General features: G+C 40.0%; 1 protein-coding gene across 2 annotated transcripts; it reads left to right on the top strand.

Annotated features, from left to right (window-relative positions):
- The first annotated feature begins 1,046 nt into the window (after positions 1–1,046).
- Positions 1,047–16,316, top strand: LOC121270713 (ferroptosis suppressor protein 1-like). Of its 2 annotated transcripts, none has more exons than XM_041176073.1 (9): positions 1,047–1,146; positions 3,726–3,943; positions 6,293–6,408; positions 6,501–6,620; positions 6,712–6,804; positions 7,837–7,945; positions 8,858–9,010; positions 13,436–13,636; positions 15,889–16,316. In XM_041176073.1, exons 2-9 carry the CDS (start codon positions 3,769–3,771, stop codon positions 16,056–16,058), a joined length of 1,137 nt encoding a protein of 378 aa, XP_041032007.1. In that variant the 5' UTR covers positions 1,047–1,146; positions 3,726–3,768; the 3' UTR covers positions 16,059–16,316. The 2 variants fall into 2 exon arrangements, with proteins under 2 accessions (XP_041032007.1, XP_041032006.1); XM_041176072.1 differs by having other exon boundaries at positions 1,120–1,243.
- The last annotated feature ends 355 nt before the right edge of the window (positions 16,317–16,671 follow it).

The raw sequence follows: 16,671 nt of genomic DNA, 5'->3' as shown, positions 1-16,671 counted from the left end.
GTTATCCAATGGGTGAGAAGAATTGGTATGTTGACCATGGGCCAGCAGAGGTTAATCCAATAGTCCAGTGGAGGCAGTGGTAGTCTCAGGAATTAGCAGTGGATCCAGCATATCAGCAGAGAAACAAGAGTCAGTGAGAGGCCCGAAAGCAGTGAAGTCCAGGGAACCAGAGGAAAATGAAGGATAAATCTACAGGATCAGTGCAGATGCTGGAGCATTCCAAGGAACAGCCGCAGGGAGGTGATGAGCACACAAAATCAGGAGCAATGTCAACACTGCACAATCTTGCAACTGGCTTTTGATGAAAGTGAAGACTGGGAATGGAGACAGTGAAATAAAAATTCAGGAACAAATGTAATATTATCCAGATCATATTGATTGCTAAGATATCAATAAGAACTGCAGCTTATTGTCACTGGTTCAAAATCTAGGAACTCCCTTCCTAATAGCACTGTGGGCATACCTACATCAGACAGACTACAGCAGTTCAAGAAGGCTGCTCACCATCATCTTCTCATTGTCAATTAAGGGGTGGGCAATAAAATGCTGTCCTATCCGGGAATGCCCATATCCCATGAACGATTAAGAGACAAACAAATCAGCCTATTTTGACATTTATAAAATTGGCTTCCTTAAAACCTCCCTTATAAGATGTTAACACAGGCAGCGCTCCTTAATGCACGGCTAATGTACTGTTAAATCCTACACAGTGAAACCTGACTTAAAGGACTCATTAGTTGGGGGTCAAGTTTTGTCAGCCGCCCAGCTGCAGCTGAACTTTGAGGTGGTGACAGGATTGAGTTTCTGAAACTGCCCGCACTAGGACAAAGTTTTGGGAGAGCTGGCAGCAAAATTTCGTGTAAAAAAAAGTTTTCATTTTAGTTAGAATTGGCTGTGGGTCACTCAGGCCTCCCGACAACAAAGCGTCGGGTCTGAAAGAAGCGGAGTTTATGCCCGCGTCCAATCAGGAGCGAACACTTTGCTTTGCCGGATTGTAATTGGATGCTGTGTGTATCAGAATGTGCAAGGGGGCGGTGGCGGGGGTGCGGTTTCACGTGATTAACAAACTGCAGCCTTTTCTGCAGCAGCGGGTGAGTTTCCGAGTGGGGTTGACAAGTTGTTGAGTAATAAGGTTCTTCCAGATCGGTGAGTGTGGCTGTTATTTCATTCTTACGTCAGGGTAGGTTCACGTCAACTCTTTTCTTCTCCGCCGATGTTGCCAGACCTGCTGAGTTTTTTCCAGGTAATTCTGTTTTTGTTTTGGATTCCCAGCATCCGCAGTTTTTTTTTTTTGTTTTTATCTGTTTGTTTGAGTTGTGTCCGGTGTTGCATAATTTCACGTGGTTAACGGTGCTTCTGTCTACATTAATTTGACACAGCAGGATATGGCTCTCCTGGAGGGAGGAGACGACATCTTTGAACGTTTCTGTATCTTCTTGAATGCAGTTTTAACAGTAGGCATTTCGCTTAGCAAATAAAGTATTTCAATCGATGTATAAAAGTAATTAAGCAATTCCACCTTTCCTGATGTGCCTGTTGATTTGTTGCTATTGTATTGCAGTCAGGATCTTGATGGCCACCTGGTGGCGATCGGATGCAGTGCTTCAGCTTGGTTCCTTATTGCAGTCCTGTGCAATACAGCCAGCATTGCATTCCCGTTTTAAAAACTCACTACACAAGACCAGTTGGGGGGGGGGGGGGCGGTGGTGACAGTATGCTCATGTCCCCTGACTTAGAGTTGTCAAATCTCCAGGAGTGCCCTAGAGTCTCCAGGAATTGAAAGGCAAGCAATTTTGGAGGGAATAGAAACAGTGGGACAGTAAACTAAAATTGTGTGTTTCTAAATTTTCGTTTGAATAATTTTTAAAAAATCTGAGCTAGGAAAGCTGCTGACTAAAGTTGAGAACCATCCAGTTTGTCTGTCAATTGTCTGTTCACTTCTTGATTTACTTGGGAAGACAGTGTGCTCTGAGGGTGGACACATTGGTAGATGAATGGTAGAGCAGGCCCAGTGGGTGGAGAGGGAGGGTGGTTGCTTATGTAATGAAATTTCCAGGAATGTGACCTATCCGGAGGCCTGACCTCAAATTGGGAAGAAGCTCCTGTATTGTGCAGTGACCAAAAGTGACCCCTTTTATTTCCTACAGGAGGAGATGGTGGTGTAGTCACAATGTCACTGGACTAGGAATCCAGAGGTCCAGGCTAATACTCTGGGAATACAGTTTCAAATCCCACCATGGTAACTGGTAGAATTTAAATTCAATTAATAAAATTTGGAATTGACAAATCACTGTTGTAAAAACCTATCTGGTTCACTAATATCCTTTAGGGAAGGAAATCTGCCCTCCTTACCTGTGCAATGTGGTTGACTCTTAGCACGCCAATCAGTTCAAGGGCAATTGGGGATGGGCCTTGTCAGTGACACCCACATTCTATGAAAGAAAAAGCCCTTTCCACCTGAGTGCTATCTCTGTGTTGGGCTGGGTTGCGACATTGGTGATGTTGGGGAGATATACTGAATGGAGTGCCCAGGGATAGGTGCCAGATTTCTTTCATTTCTCATTATCTGTATAAATAACTTGGATACAGCAATAAAACTATGCATGTTATTCAGATTTGTAAATGTTAAACTGGAGATGATGGACAATCCAGTCTGAAGAGAGGTTGCACACTGATATGGAGTCAGAAGCCTCCATCTGTGGGAGGATGAATCAGATGGGTGGAATGGTCACCTCATCAGTGTTAATCTTTCTGAATGTTAGCAGGAGAATCATTTCCTTTTTATGCCTCGGTTGCTGAAAACTGTCATGTTGATACTATGGCTGTAGTGTTACTATGTGAAATTACTTTTTGTAGTTCTAATCAGATTCTTGGTACATTTTTGCAGTGTAAAACTGGCATAAAAACTGCCTTGTTCAAAAGCTGCGATGTAAAAAATAATAACGTCACGCAGGTGCTTCTTTCTGTTCGGCTGGGTGGCTGGACTATTTTGTTTTGCAGGACCCCCTGAGCACAATCATTTATCCAGATGTACAAACTTTGAGGAGGGGTGTAATGAGGAGGAATTAAAGGCCACTTCCCCCAAAACAGTTTCCAGCCTTGCACCACTGTTTCCAATCGAATTAACAATGGGATCTTGTAATCTTTTTGTTTTACAAACTTGCCTTTATCAACTGGAGTCCCATGGGAGGCAATAATTTGCTTACTTTGCACTAATGCAAGGCATTAAAACTGCCCTCGAGAGGATAATTTTATTTGGTGCACGTGAATTCTCATATGTAAACAGCATTTATGACAATTCTGGCTCTTTTAGCATTGACTGGTGCACACATATTCCTGACGTCAGTGGAGTTCCCTAGTCACATTGACAGCTCCACTCAATGTGTACTATTTAAGCACGTGCATTTGCTTTCATCATGTTTGCTACCTTAAGAGGCTGGAACAAAAACTCACATCCATATGTTGCAAAACACACAATTGGCAGGAATGTAATCTATTATTTAAAGCATGGACGTGCTTCTGAAATGTAAATAGGTTATTAATTATAACCTGCATATACATTACTGGGACATTAGGTTTTCAAGCAAATGACTCACTTCATTCAGCAATCTATTGAGAATGCTGGTAGAATCATGTTTGCAGAGTATCTGTTGACATCTGGAGTGATTACAAAGAAGCAATGAAAAGTGAATGTGAATAACTTTCCACTTTTGTTTTCTCACCAGCACCTCCACCGCCCCCACCTCCCCCTCACCATCCAGAGCGATAATGGGAGGAGCAGCATCAGTGGATCAGAGTGTCCACGTTGTGATTGTTGGTGGTGGCTTTGGCGGGATTGCAGCAGGAAACCAGCTGAAGTCCTACAGCGTACCATTCACGTTGATCGATATAAAAGATGCTTTCCATCACAATCCAGGCGCCCTCAGAGCATCAGTGGAAAGTGGTGCGTTAACAGAAATCTAATCTGCATGTTAATTGTGGGCTGAGCTCTTTGTGTTCCGGCAGTAAAGAACTAGCAAATATTTGGAATAGAAGGAACTGTAGCAACGTGGATACGAAATTGGCTGAGGGACAGGAAATAGAGTAGTGGTTAGTGGTTTTTTGGACTGGAGGAAGTGGAGTTCCCCAGGAGGTCGGTGATAGGACCCCTGCTCTTCCTTATATATCTTAATGATGTCGACCTGGGCGTTCAGGGCACAATTTCAAAATATTGTGGACAATACAAAACTTGAAAATATTGTGAACTGTGAGGAGGATAGTGTAGACCTTCAAACAGATAGAAACAGGTTGGAATCGGCGGACAAGTGGCAAATGAAATTTAGTGCAGAGAAGACTGAAGTTCATTTTGGTGGAAGGAACACGGAGAGACAATATAAAATAAAGGGGTACAATTCTAAAAGGGGCACAGGAGCAGAGGGACCTGGGTGTATATATGCATAAATCATTGGAGATGGTAGGACAGGTTGAGAGAGCAGTTAATAAAACAAACAGCATCCTAAGCTTTATTAGTAGGGACATAGAGTACAAAGGTGAAAAAGTTATGTTAAACCTGTAATAGACACTGGTTCAGCCTCAACTGGATTATTGTGTCAAGCTCTGGATGCCACACTTTAGACAGCTCAAAAGAGATCCACGACAGTGGTTTCAGGGATGAGGGACTTCAGTTAGGTAGATAGATTGGAGAAGTTGGGACTGTTTTCCTTAGAAAAGAGAGGGTTGAGGAGAGATTTGATAGAGGTATTTAAAACTATGAGCAGTCTGGGCAGAGTGGATGGGGAGAAACTGTTCTCATTGGAAAGATCAAGAACCAGAGGACACAGGTTTAAGTTAATTGGTAGAAGAAATGCGACAGGAAAACTTTTTCACGCAGTGAGTGGTTAAGATCTGGAGTGCGATGGAGATAGGTTCAATCAAGTCATCCAAGAGGGAATTGATTGTCTAAAAAGGAAGGATGCACTGGGCTACAGGGAGAAGGTGGGGAATGGCATTAGGTGAATTGCTCCTTCGGAGAGCCAGCACAGACATGGCAGGCCAAATGGCCTCCTGTGCTGTAACCATTCTGTGATGTGGTTTTTATTGTGACAATTTTCTGTTGCCATCCAAAGTTTTTTGTGTAACAATGCCAAAGCTAATCAGCCACAGGATTCCTGCTATGCTAATTTCTATAGCAACCTTGAAGGTGTGATACACATTTTATAGGTACCTTGGAAGAAGGGCATTGATGTTCTGTATGTACCCATACTTCTGTTTTCATCTTGTCTACAGAATGCTGTAAGGGTGGACTCTTAAACAAGAACAAAGACATCCCCAAAGGAAATAATGTCTGAACAGTTACTTGATGTTTACATTGATGTTGGGAGATGCGGCGCCAAACTAATTGAGATTACTTGCTCCATAATGCTGTTTGAATATGTCTGTTTTTCAGCAACTGAATAATTGACTGCAAAGAAACCGCTTGACTAATTTTAATCTATTTTTAAAATTCTGTGCAGATAAGAGTGGCTTGAAAGCCTCTTGTTTTTGGATTCAGTAGTTGTGCATCATAAAAATGTTATTGCATGTTGAATGCTTGTATGCAATAGTTTGGACTCCCAGTCAAAGTATGAGGAAATCCAAGCTGAGACCCCACAGTTGAAGCCCTGGGTTAAATGAACACTCCAACTGGGAGGGTGAAGAGCACTACTGGCAGCATGGTACTGCACAGCTCTTGTACACATTTATAAATGCACAAAAGCTCGATTAAAAGTAGGCTTTAAACAGCATCTCCAAAGGAGGAAAGCAAGTTAGAGAGGCTGAGAGGTTTGAGGAGGGAATTTCCAGAGTTTAGGGCCTAGGCAACTGAAGGCATGGCCATCAATGGTGGGGTGATTAAAATTGGAGCTGCTCAAGAAGCTAAAATTAGCTGAGTACAGATATCTGAGGGTTGTGGGGCTGGAGAAGATTACAGAAGTAGGGAGGACAAGGCCATGGAGGGATTAAAAATGAGAATGTTAAAAACAAGGTGTTGCTTGACCAAGGCCCAAAGTCGGCCGATATTCACTATTTTGACTTCAACTTTGAACATTGATTATGATGTTTCAATTTCAGAGCAGAATATTGTCAAAAATTGCAGACTCATAAACCGGTAAATCAAATCGGTATGTGGGTTATGGATATGGCCAGAACTCAGTGGAAGCCTTTTTAGTGCTGTAATAATTGCAACTTCTTGCCCATTGGGGTGTGCATCTCTGCTTGGAGATGCATTCGAACTTACACAACATCTTCCAGTATTGCTTTTTTTTTTTAAAATCAGGATTTGCAAAGAAAACATTCATATCGTTCGCAAAGACGTTTGCAGAGAACTTCAGGCAAGGAAAGGTCGTCGATATTGATTTAGAAAAACAGGATGTTATTTTAGAAAGTGGAGAGGTAAGCATGCATTGTCTCAGAAAAATAAACGCTATGGATGTGTAACTTAACTCTTAACTCTATATCACAGTGTGATACTGACTGTTTTGAAGATTGTGCATTTTTCCCACCTCATTTTGGCAACTGGTAGCTCGGGGCCATTCCCTGGAAAATTCGCTGAGCCAGTTACAATGGAGAACGCCATTCAGATTTACGAAGATCTAGTTAAAAAGGTAATGTTTTGTGGCAAGCAGATAAAATTCTGGCTCTTCCATGGGGATTCCTGTAACTACTCTTTTTAAATAATCGTGTGTGTTCACACAGGTTCAAGAAGCTCAGAGAGTTGTTGTGATTGGAGGTGGATCTGCTGGTGTGGAAATGGCAGCAGAAATCAAAACCGATTACCCCGATAAGGAGGTATGTATAGCTTGATTGTCCTGTGCATGAACTAAAGTTACTCTTGAAGATAATATTAAGTCTCCACAGCTTAACTGTTCTGTGATGCAGTCTAGTGAGAATAGAAGCCAAATTGCAGCGTAATCATCCATATATGTTTCTAACCAACACTTTACGTCTAGTTTCCTCTTTGAATGAATTACTAAATCTGATTGACTTCAAGCTGGTTATGGTCTTTCTCAAATATCATGCTGGGTCCCTTCTTCAACTGGCTCTGATTGACTTTCCTAAAGTTTGTGTACTCTGAAGGTTTAATTCTTTTTGAGTGCAACATAATCTAATGACAGCATCTTAATGTAACAAGTGAAATTCTCCCTTAATAAAAATCTTCAAATATGACTAGAGTCTTGGTACATTAAAATAATAGACAATATATAACTCTTCCTGGCATTATTTTGGATTGTTCATGGTCAAATGGGGTGGTCATTTGTTGCAGTGGGTAGTGCCCTACCTCTGAGCCAGAAGCTTTGGGTTCAAGTCCAACTCCAGGAGTTAATGGCCAAGGAAATCACATTCATAATGCAGCCAAGTAGGTTGAATATCAACCTGTAAATCCTTCCAACACACACCAATGGCAGGTGGTAAGAGTGGGAGAGATTCCTGGTCAGACATGTGATGGAAAGAAAGTTGGAGCCTCTACCATCACTATTCATAGCTCCAGGCTACAACATGCAGGTAAAAGTGTATGTTGCCTCAATAATTCGGACACTTGAAGGGCCAATTGAACAAGGCACAGAAGGAGGCCGCTTAGTCCATTATAACCGTGCTGACTCTTTGAAAAAACTATCTAATTAGTCCTAGTCATCACACTTTCTCCAAAGCCTTGATCATTTCTTTTTGAGTATATTTTCAGTTTGCTTTTTGAAAGTTACTATTGAATCTGCTTTAACCAGTTTGATTAGGTGAGCATGTTCAGGCTCTTTACACAATCTGCTGGGGCCCCTTATATGCAGCTAAATACATGCTTCCACAATACTTTTTTTTTCTCTTTAGGTAACCTTGATTCATTCAAAGATTGCTTTGGCTGATGTTCAACTCTTACCCAGTGTAAGGCAGGGGCTGAAGGACATTCTCCTGAAGAAAGGAGTCCAACTACAGTTAGGTATGGTGCCATTAAGACTAGCAGTGAAGAATATCCAAAAGAGACAAAGGCCCTTCATCCTAGCTCATCTAAAAATTGCAATTGTTTATATTTTGGAGGAGGAATAGCATTGATTTTGGCATTTTAATTCCATGCTTCTGATACCCTTTGCTGTCTTGCTTCATACATTCAGAATCTCGGTTCATTGTCATGTTTGTATATAAGTCTGACACTTGGTCCGTGTCCTCAAATCACGGCAAATGTTTGAATGCATGGCAGCTCCATTGGCATCTGAAAGAAGAAAAGATTGGTTAATGTTTGTGGTGTTGACTCTCTTGTCAGAACGTGTTTCCAGCAGATTCTATTTTATTTTGGGTATTTTGTCAGGCTTCCTTGTTAACAGTCTTTAGAGTCTGAGGATATGAATACTCTGGTTGGATGGATCTTGTCTGTCGCTCATGTTATAAGGGGTGAAACTTGCTGATTGGGACTCATATATCTCACTTAAGACTTGCTTTGTTGTAACACCCAAGGACTTTATCTTGGCTCCCTCTTTCCCCCTTGTTTCTGGAGGTTTGAATGTGCTAGATAATTCTAAATATTTTTTTTAAAAATCAAGTTCTAGTCAGCTACGAAGAAAATTGACCTGGGGGTGGGGGGCTGGGGAAATGCACAGAAAAAGTTGTTTTTCTGTTTTGGAGTCAATCCAGGTTGATTTGGACTGAACTGGATCATGTTCTTTCCCCATCCGGAGCCTGACTTATTTCCATCCATCTTGTGTTTGACTCCTGATTATTTGTGCTCTGATTTCTGGTTTCCCTGATGGTCAATAGTCCTGTAGACCTTGCACCCTCTAGTGATACAGTATGTTGCTCCTGAGAACTGCTTCCTGAATATTGCATTTGGATGCTAATGTTCTTTTTCCAAAAAAAGGGCAGAAAGTCATTAACCTGCAAGACCTGGTGGTGAATGAAATGCAGGACAACATAAAAGTCGTGACTGACAAGGGACTGGAAATCATTACAGACATGGTCATCTGTTGTACTGGAATAAGGATCAACTCTTCGGCGTATTCAAATGCTTTTAGTAAGTTCTGATTCTAAGCTATTAAATTAAGATGCTGATCCTTTTAGTCCACGGTGATAAAACAATGCTTAAATAAGAATCAAGGGACAGCATTAAAGTTCAAACAGCAAAAGTATTCGAGCTTAGTGGTTTTTCATTTCATATCACAAACAGGATAAGGACTTGCAGACAGCTTGGCTCTTCTACATATTAAGAGCTGTTAGTTCTTTGGACAATTTTTAATGCAAATTTTGCCTGGAAGTTCATTGACTTGAACAAGTTTTGATTTAAACGAGCATCAATTTATTCTCTGAAGAAGAGTCATTCGAATTCGAGTTGTTAACTCTGTTTCTCTCTCCACAGCTGCTGCCAAAGTTGCTGAGTTTTTCCCGCTTTTTCTGGTTTTATATCAGATTTCCAGCATCCACACTGTTTTGCTTTTATTATCAAACTTATTCATCAAAACCATAAATAATTGGCTTATTGATAAATTTGTAAACTAGGAGAAAACATAAACTTGTCAGCCTGCTGACTTATGTAAAACTGAAATGTCAGTGCTCATTTATAGCACTTGTCATGTCACAAGTGTCCAATAAGACTTAAAAAATTACCACTGTGAGCAGTGTCCACAAGTGTAGTTCCCTGATTGGGAATGTACAGATTTTTATCAAACTTCAGATTGGTGTAATCTGTTCTTAATTAGATCATATGCCAGGCAGTTTGGGGGAGGAAATAGTACAAGCGAGAAAATGTTGGGTATATGCTGCAGACTTCAGTGTGTGCATGTAAAGGATTCTGTCTACCCTTTGTTAAACAAAGGTCAGCCACCAAAAAAAAAATGCCACCTTTTTGTCCCCTCCTTTCCCTCTTTGTTGTGTATCCTTCCATTTCATCCTTCTCAGCGTAACTAGATGTTTTTCATGTATTGAAGGCTCTTTTGACCTGAATGTTCCTTCAAAATAAATATCCAGGCCAAGAACAGCTGGATGGAATTCTGAATAAAACAAGAGCTGTTCTGTCTCCTGGTGTTGTTGTGTTAAAATTGCTAGGCAACCCTGTCTATTTATTTGTATCTATTCATTAATAAAAGCAGAAAACCTCAGACGGTCAGGCAGCATCATTGAAGAGAGAAACAAAGTTGACATTTCAATTCGATGACCTTTTGGAACTGATGAAAGGTCATCTGCGTGAAATGTTGGCCCTCATTTTGCTGTGGTAATAATGACATAGCTGAAAAAACTATCAGCGCTTTCCATCACTACTCCACTGAAACTGACAGTAACTCAGTCAGCAAGTGCAGAGTAACACAGAAGTCTGGAAGTTGCTGTTATTGAGCCTATGCTGCTCCATAAAGTGTGCTGCTCAGGAATACCAGTCTACAATCAATTGAAAATAATTTGGGAAAAAAAAACTCCTAAGAACCTGGAAAAAGTTATGCCTTGTTGAATGATGTGTATCTGGGTCTTGTATCTAGGTCTATGGCGTACTAACCATAATTACTGCTATGCACCATCATGGGCCCAAAAAGCTGATTTTTTTTTTAAATATATATTTGTGGAATGTCAACTTTCTCCCCAGTGATCAAAATTTCTCATTAACCATATTTATTTTTTTTTTTTAGTCTGCTTATCTCTAAGTTAGCTCCTATCTTAACACAATCATGGGTTCATTCCAGCATCTGAAAACTGAAATTAAAAGTGAAGGATTTTAAGTGCTTTTAGTTTGCTGGTTTGCTGTGTGTGAGTACTTCAAATGTGGTTGATTGCCCACCTGCTTGCTGATTTCCCTGCTCTGTATGCCAAGACATCCTTGTCACAAAGATCACCACTGACTGCAAAATCCGGACAATAACATAGTTTCTCCCTCCTCGGATGCCTCCTGGCCTGCTGAGGATTTGCAGCATTTTGTTTTTGCTTTTGTGCCTACAGGTATTTATTGTTTGCACGCTCAGTGTTTCAAGTAGTGATGATTGTGATCTTGACCAGGGCAGCTGCTAAAAGATTGTAGAAAGTGAATGAATACATGTGCTATTTTGTGTAGGTTGCTAGGATGGTGTTGAGTCAACAAACCAATTTTGAACAGTATTTCCCAGAGTAAGGGCCATAAGTGTATGTAGCTCATGATATAAGAATTGTTACAATGTGTGGCATTCCATCATAGAATCTATGGACAAACTGATGTAGTTTTATTTTTAAATATAAATCTGTTGCATTCATTAATCAACTAGGAAAGAAGTAAAAATGGGGTTAGAGGCAGAAAGAATCAAAGGAAAAACATGAAACTGGGCAGTTCCAAGCATCCTGTGACGATTTTGTTTAATCCCAGAGTTCGGGAATTTTAAGTACGTTTTAAAAAATTTAAAACCTTTATTTTCTTAGAAGTAACAAATGATACTGACCAGGTACTGAGTAGATGAATTCCTGCCAGATCATCAAAAATTGTAAAACAACAAATCAGGTGCTAACAACTATTTATTCATTGCTGGGTCATAACCATCTTAAATTTAAAAGCAAAATACTGCAGATGCTGGTAATCCAAAACAAAAATGGAAAAACTCTGCAGGTCTGGCAGCATCTGCAGAGAGGAACACAGTTAACATTTTGAGTCCGTATGACTCTTCAACAGAACTAAGTAAAAATAGAAAAGAGGTGAAATATAAGCTGCTTTAAGTGGGGGGTGGGACAGGTAGAGCTGGATAGAAGGCCATTGATAGGTGGAGATTGACATCTTTTGGCTTAGACGAAAGGACAACGAGGTGTTGAAGGTGGTGATATTATCTAAGGAATGTGCTAATTAAGGGTAGAAAGCAGGGCAAGCAAGGTACAGATAGCCCTAGTGGGGGTGGGGTGAAGGGAAGGGATCGAAATAGGCTAAAAGGTAGAGATAAAACAATGGATAGAAATACATTTAAAAATAATGGAAATAGGTGGGAAAAGAAAAATCTATATAAATTATTGGGGGGGGGGAAGGGGGGTCGGAAAGGGGATGGGGATGGAGGAGAGAGTTCATGATCTAAAATTGTTGAACTCCATATTCAGTCCGGAAGGCTTGTAAAGTTTATACCTCTTAAATTTATATCTCTTAATACTCAATGTTTCAGTAGTTACAGACAGGGTTATCCAGCAGTTTGAATAACAAGAACTAATGGTTCTTACACTGAGCTGCCTCTGTTATTCATGTGGGCATCATTGGAATTCTGCACTGAACATCAAGCTATGGTTGAGATTGCTGCAAATCGATGAGATTCATTTAAGATTAACTTCTTAGAGAGATTGCTAACCAGCAGCCCACAGATACTATTCAATAGATCAGCAACATTACCAGAGCTTATCCTTGTCCTTATGAATGATATAGTTGAGTTGATTTGCGTCCACCCCTGGGAAGACAGTGTTAGTTCCTAAAATGTCTAGTTGATGATGGAGTTATGTTTTACCTAGATTCACTGCTCCAGCTGTATCATCCTCGTGCACTGACAATTATAGCTAAGTTCACTCAAACTCTGACTTTCTTTCATCTCGACAACATGTAAATTTAAAATAATACAAACCCATATCTGCCCATAACTGGCTAATTATAGCCGTACAGACTGACCTATATGCACCTGACCTGTTACTTTCTATCCTAAATATACCGTCCCCTTGAGAAGTTACCCCTCTACACCTGAAAGATTAAAAATTACCATTGGAGAAGACATTGTCTTTACTCACTGGAAGGTTCTCAATCTGCTGACATGCCTCCGATTATGCCCTAAATTTAAAGAAAAGATCTCTTTCTATGCAATTGACCAATCTGGGTGACCTGTGTGTCAGAAGCATTCACCTCTTTTGGTGTTAATTTTTAATAGTCACACAATCCTTGAAAATATCAAAGTTAATGAGGCATATATCTAGACAAGCCAAGTGTCATTTTTAGTTCCTGAGCCTTTTAACAAAGGGTATTGCACAGGACCAGATAGGGTATGACATATCTATGTCCCACTAAGAAGCTATTCCTGAGCCAATAACTTAAATGTTGGCTTTCTTATCACTGGCAAGGAATGCTCCGTTTAAATAAATGTGGTTTTAATTGTTCTGAATTCCCAGCATTTAAGTGAACTGCAGCCTCCATTTTGTTTGTTCTCCTTTTTAAGTTAAAATACCATTTTGTTAACAGTATTTCTGCCAATTCACAGTATTTTGCTGTAGTTTGCACAAAAAGCATTCTGAAAAAGAAATTTTATAATGTCATTCCTCTTTGGTTATGAGAAACTTCAAAATAAACTTTTTATAACCTTGATTTTAAATTTAGTGGGGCAAGTTGTAATTTTTCTGAAAATGGTCTTCCTGTTGACTCTTCTCTTCGAGATAAGGTTTAACTATGTTGCTGCTTCATGACACACAGTAAAGCATAATCTGTGCATATCTTAGAAACTGAAATGTAAATTTTTTGTTTTTACTGTTTCCACAGAAGATTGGCTTGCTGAGGATGGCGCATTACTAGTCAACGAGCATCTACAAGTCAATGGGCTGGAAAATGTTTATGCGATAGGAGATTGTGCACATGTGAAGGAACCTAAAATGGCTTATCATGCTGGACTCCATGGAGTGGTTGCTGCGGATAATATTGTCAACAGCCTTGGCAAAAAGTGTCTCAAAGTTTACAAACCAGGTGGAGGCTTTGCAGATGCTTACAGCAAATTAGTTTGATCACTTAAAGGAAATCAGTCTGGTGCCAGGACAGGTCACTTTTTTTTTAATTTTTTACTTCAACATCCTATTTTAACTGCTTTCCTTCTCTCTTCACCCTCCCCCTACCCCATTACACAACACACCAGCTTGAAGGTAAATGTGAATTGTGAAGTACATTTACTTAGACCATAAGACACAGGAGCAGAAATTAGGCCAATCGGCCCATCGAGTCTGCTCTGCCATTCAATTATGGCTGATAAGTTTCTCAACCCCATTCTCTTGCCTTCTCCCCGTAACCTTTGATCCCCTTACCAATCAAGAACCTATCTATCTCGGTCTTGAATATTTACCTCAATAACTGCTGGTAGATGCATGGAAGGAGCTGAACAGTTCCTTGTTTTTCCTGCCTCGAGTGAGGAGGTCCCTGCCCTTTGATATGATCTAACAAGATGGGGGCTTGGTGCAATCATAGCAGCAATGTGCAGTGATTTTTTTGGCATATGTGTGTATATATCAGTTGACTACAGAGAGCTATCTATTTACTAGTTATCTATTTACTGTATGATAGATTTGTAAGACTCGATTCCATTGACACTGCACAATAGTTTCTCACAGCAAGGAAAGCTCAGCCTCCTTTAGTTATATTTCTCTTCTTTCAAGCCCTATAATTTATTAATCTCTGTTATAGTATGACATGGGACAGGAGTGGAAAAGAGGGAAAAAGATTATTGGATCTATAGCTAGTATTCAACCTCTTGTTCTTTCATTGAGTGATCTGTAATTGAATACTACATGGTATTCTAGAATAATTGGAATGCAAGTTGGGAGAAGGGGGAGAAAGTTTGGTTCTACCATAACTATAAAAATGAGGTATTCCAAATGGCCTTTCGTCTTATTTCATCCTGGTGCCTGAATTATTAAGTTGTAATGTACAGGACATAATCATGTATTCTTAAAGAATAAAATAGAGGGGATAGTGGGGCAATACTAAGGCTCGCTCTAGTTTGCTGTATCACATGTAGTGGGATGGGATTTGCACTGGATCCCTGATGTGATGTTTCTCACCTTGCCATCATGGGAGATGTTAAACAGAATCCAAGGCTTCTCTGAAGATGGATAGGATAATAACCAGGGGAGATGCATCTTTCCACTCTTGTGTATTTGCATAAGGTCAGGTGCAAGCTGTCATTAGAGGCTTGGGCAGGTATTGCATTTGAAGTTGGAAGTATCAACTTAACCCATCATTTTTATCCATCAAGTCCTGAGCTCTATTCATCAACCTAGTCATACCATAATGGCTGCACAAGCTGAATTTATTAAAGGTTGCAGAGGTGCATAATAAAACACATACTACATGTTGTAATGGTGGTGCTACATAACTTCAGCAATGTGTAAATAACAATGTGTAGACAAAATATGGAACCAATGCTGACTGAATGCTGTCTCAGAAATTTACACTGACTTTAGCTTGTCTATAAAAGCAGCATTAAGGATAGCGACATATCAGCCAGAAAACACCTTCAAGAATGGCTCAGAATTCTAGTATTAGTTTGTGCAAACTCTTTTGTTAATTGCTAGTCACTTTTGGTAATTCTTTATGAATTTGCTTCTACTTAATTGGTAATATACAAGCTGGTGGTGGAATATTTGCAGGAAAAGATGACTACAGTTCATATCCAAATGTGGGATAGTGCAGTTTATTTGGACTGAGGTCTAAGTTGTGCCAGTGTTAAGCTCGCAGCTCTTTTATTACTAAATCAGGCTTTTCAGCAACATCCTTGAAATATCTCTGTTGGCATCAATATAACTAAGCTAATAATTGTTCTAGCACATGCATTGAAAGCACCCTGTACATACATGACTTCTAGGAAGTGAGTGGGTAGGTCATGCTAACTGCATACATTGGGTGTTGTGGCTCTCTCCAGAAGTTGGAGCAGGCACAGTTATGTACACGGTACTGTTTCACATTTCAGATGCAGTCTGTATCCTGTGTGTAATGAGCTTGCTGACAACAGTGGGCTAGTTAGTACATCTACAACATGTAATTTTGCTTTTTACCATGTGAGCTGCTTTCTACTTTGCTTTTTTCTTTCTCATTTGCCATATCTTGACCTTCATGTTGGCCAGTTAGCTTGGGTCTATCTGGTTTCTGCTGCATGCTTCAGGAGATAGATAACTGAAGCTGAGTTTGTTGATGGCAGCTTTTTAGCTTGGTATTTCTTGTCTCCCTAGGTTCCCTGACTATGCTGTTGTCAATGGGTCGGAACGATGGAATTGGCCAGCTGTATGGTTGGCATGTTGGAAAATTCATTGTCGTCATGGCCAAAAGTAAAGATCTTCTAGTGTGGAAAAGTTGGAAAGAAATGGGCCAAACAGCACCCTCCGACGACTTGAGTGCCTGACTGCCTTTCTCCCATTCTGGGATGTGCCAGATTCAGTATCTTTAATGTATATTTAACCTTTTGAACATGAATTATTGGTTGCTGTATCTTTAAATAACTTTCAAGTAGGAATAATGGAACTGGAACATAGAATATTCTGTCCAAAAAAAACTCAAACTGGTGCTTTTATATGGGTGCAGAAAAACAACTGCAATTCTGCTTGTTCACTGATGCTTTTAAAGCTTAATTATTGCAAACAATAAATAGAATTTTGAAACACTTTTTGCTAAGTATTTGTTTATCAAAATGTTTACAATGAAGTGCTTTGCTGCAGATAGCAGGAAAGAAATGATCCACATTGCACATACACCTGAGACTGGTTTAAATGAGCTAAGAACTGTTTGCCTATTTATGGTGTGTTCTATCCAAATCTACAACTAGCGAGATGACATTTTCTTCAGTAGAATTATTGACGGATTGAATTTTCTCAGCTGGGTAAGGTGTAAGTAGACCTGTAAGACCCAGATTCAAATCCCAGGGGTGAGTCAATTAGTCACAGGAACCGTTGTTGAGATAATGTAATTGGCTTCATCAAGTCTCAGAGGGACATCCTTCTCCCAGTTGCTATCCAGGG

This window comes from Carcharodon carcharias, chromosome 28 (genome assembly GCF_017639515.1).
Source record: "Carcharodon carcharias isolate sCarCar2 chromosome 28, sCarCar2.pri, whole genome shotgun sequence".
Taxonomy (NCBI): domain Eukaryota; kingdom Metazoa; phylum Chordata; class Chondrichthyes; order Lamniformes; family Lamnidae; genus Carcharodon; species Carcharodon carcharias.
Note: the sequence above shows the minus strand (reverse complement) of the source record. Positions and strands in the feature narration are given on the sequence as shown.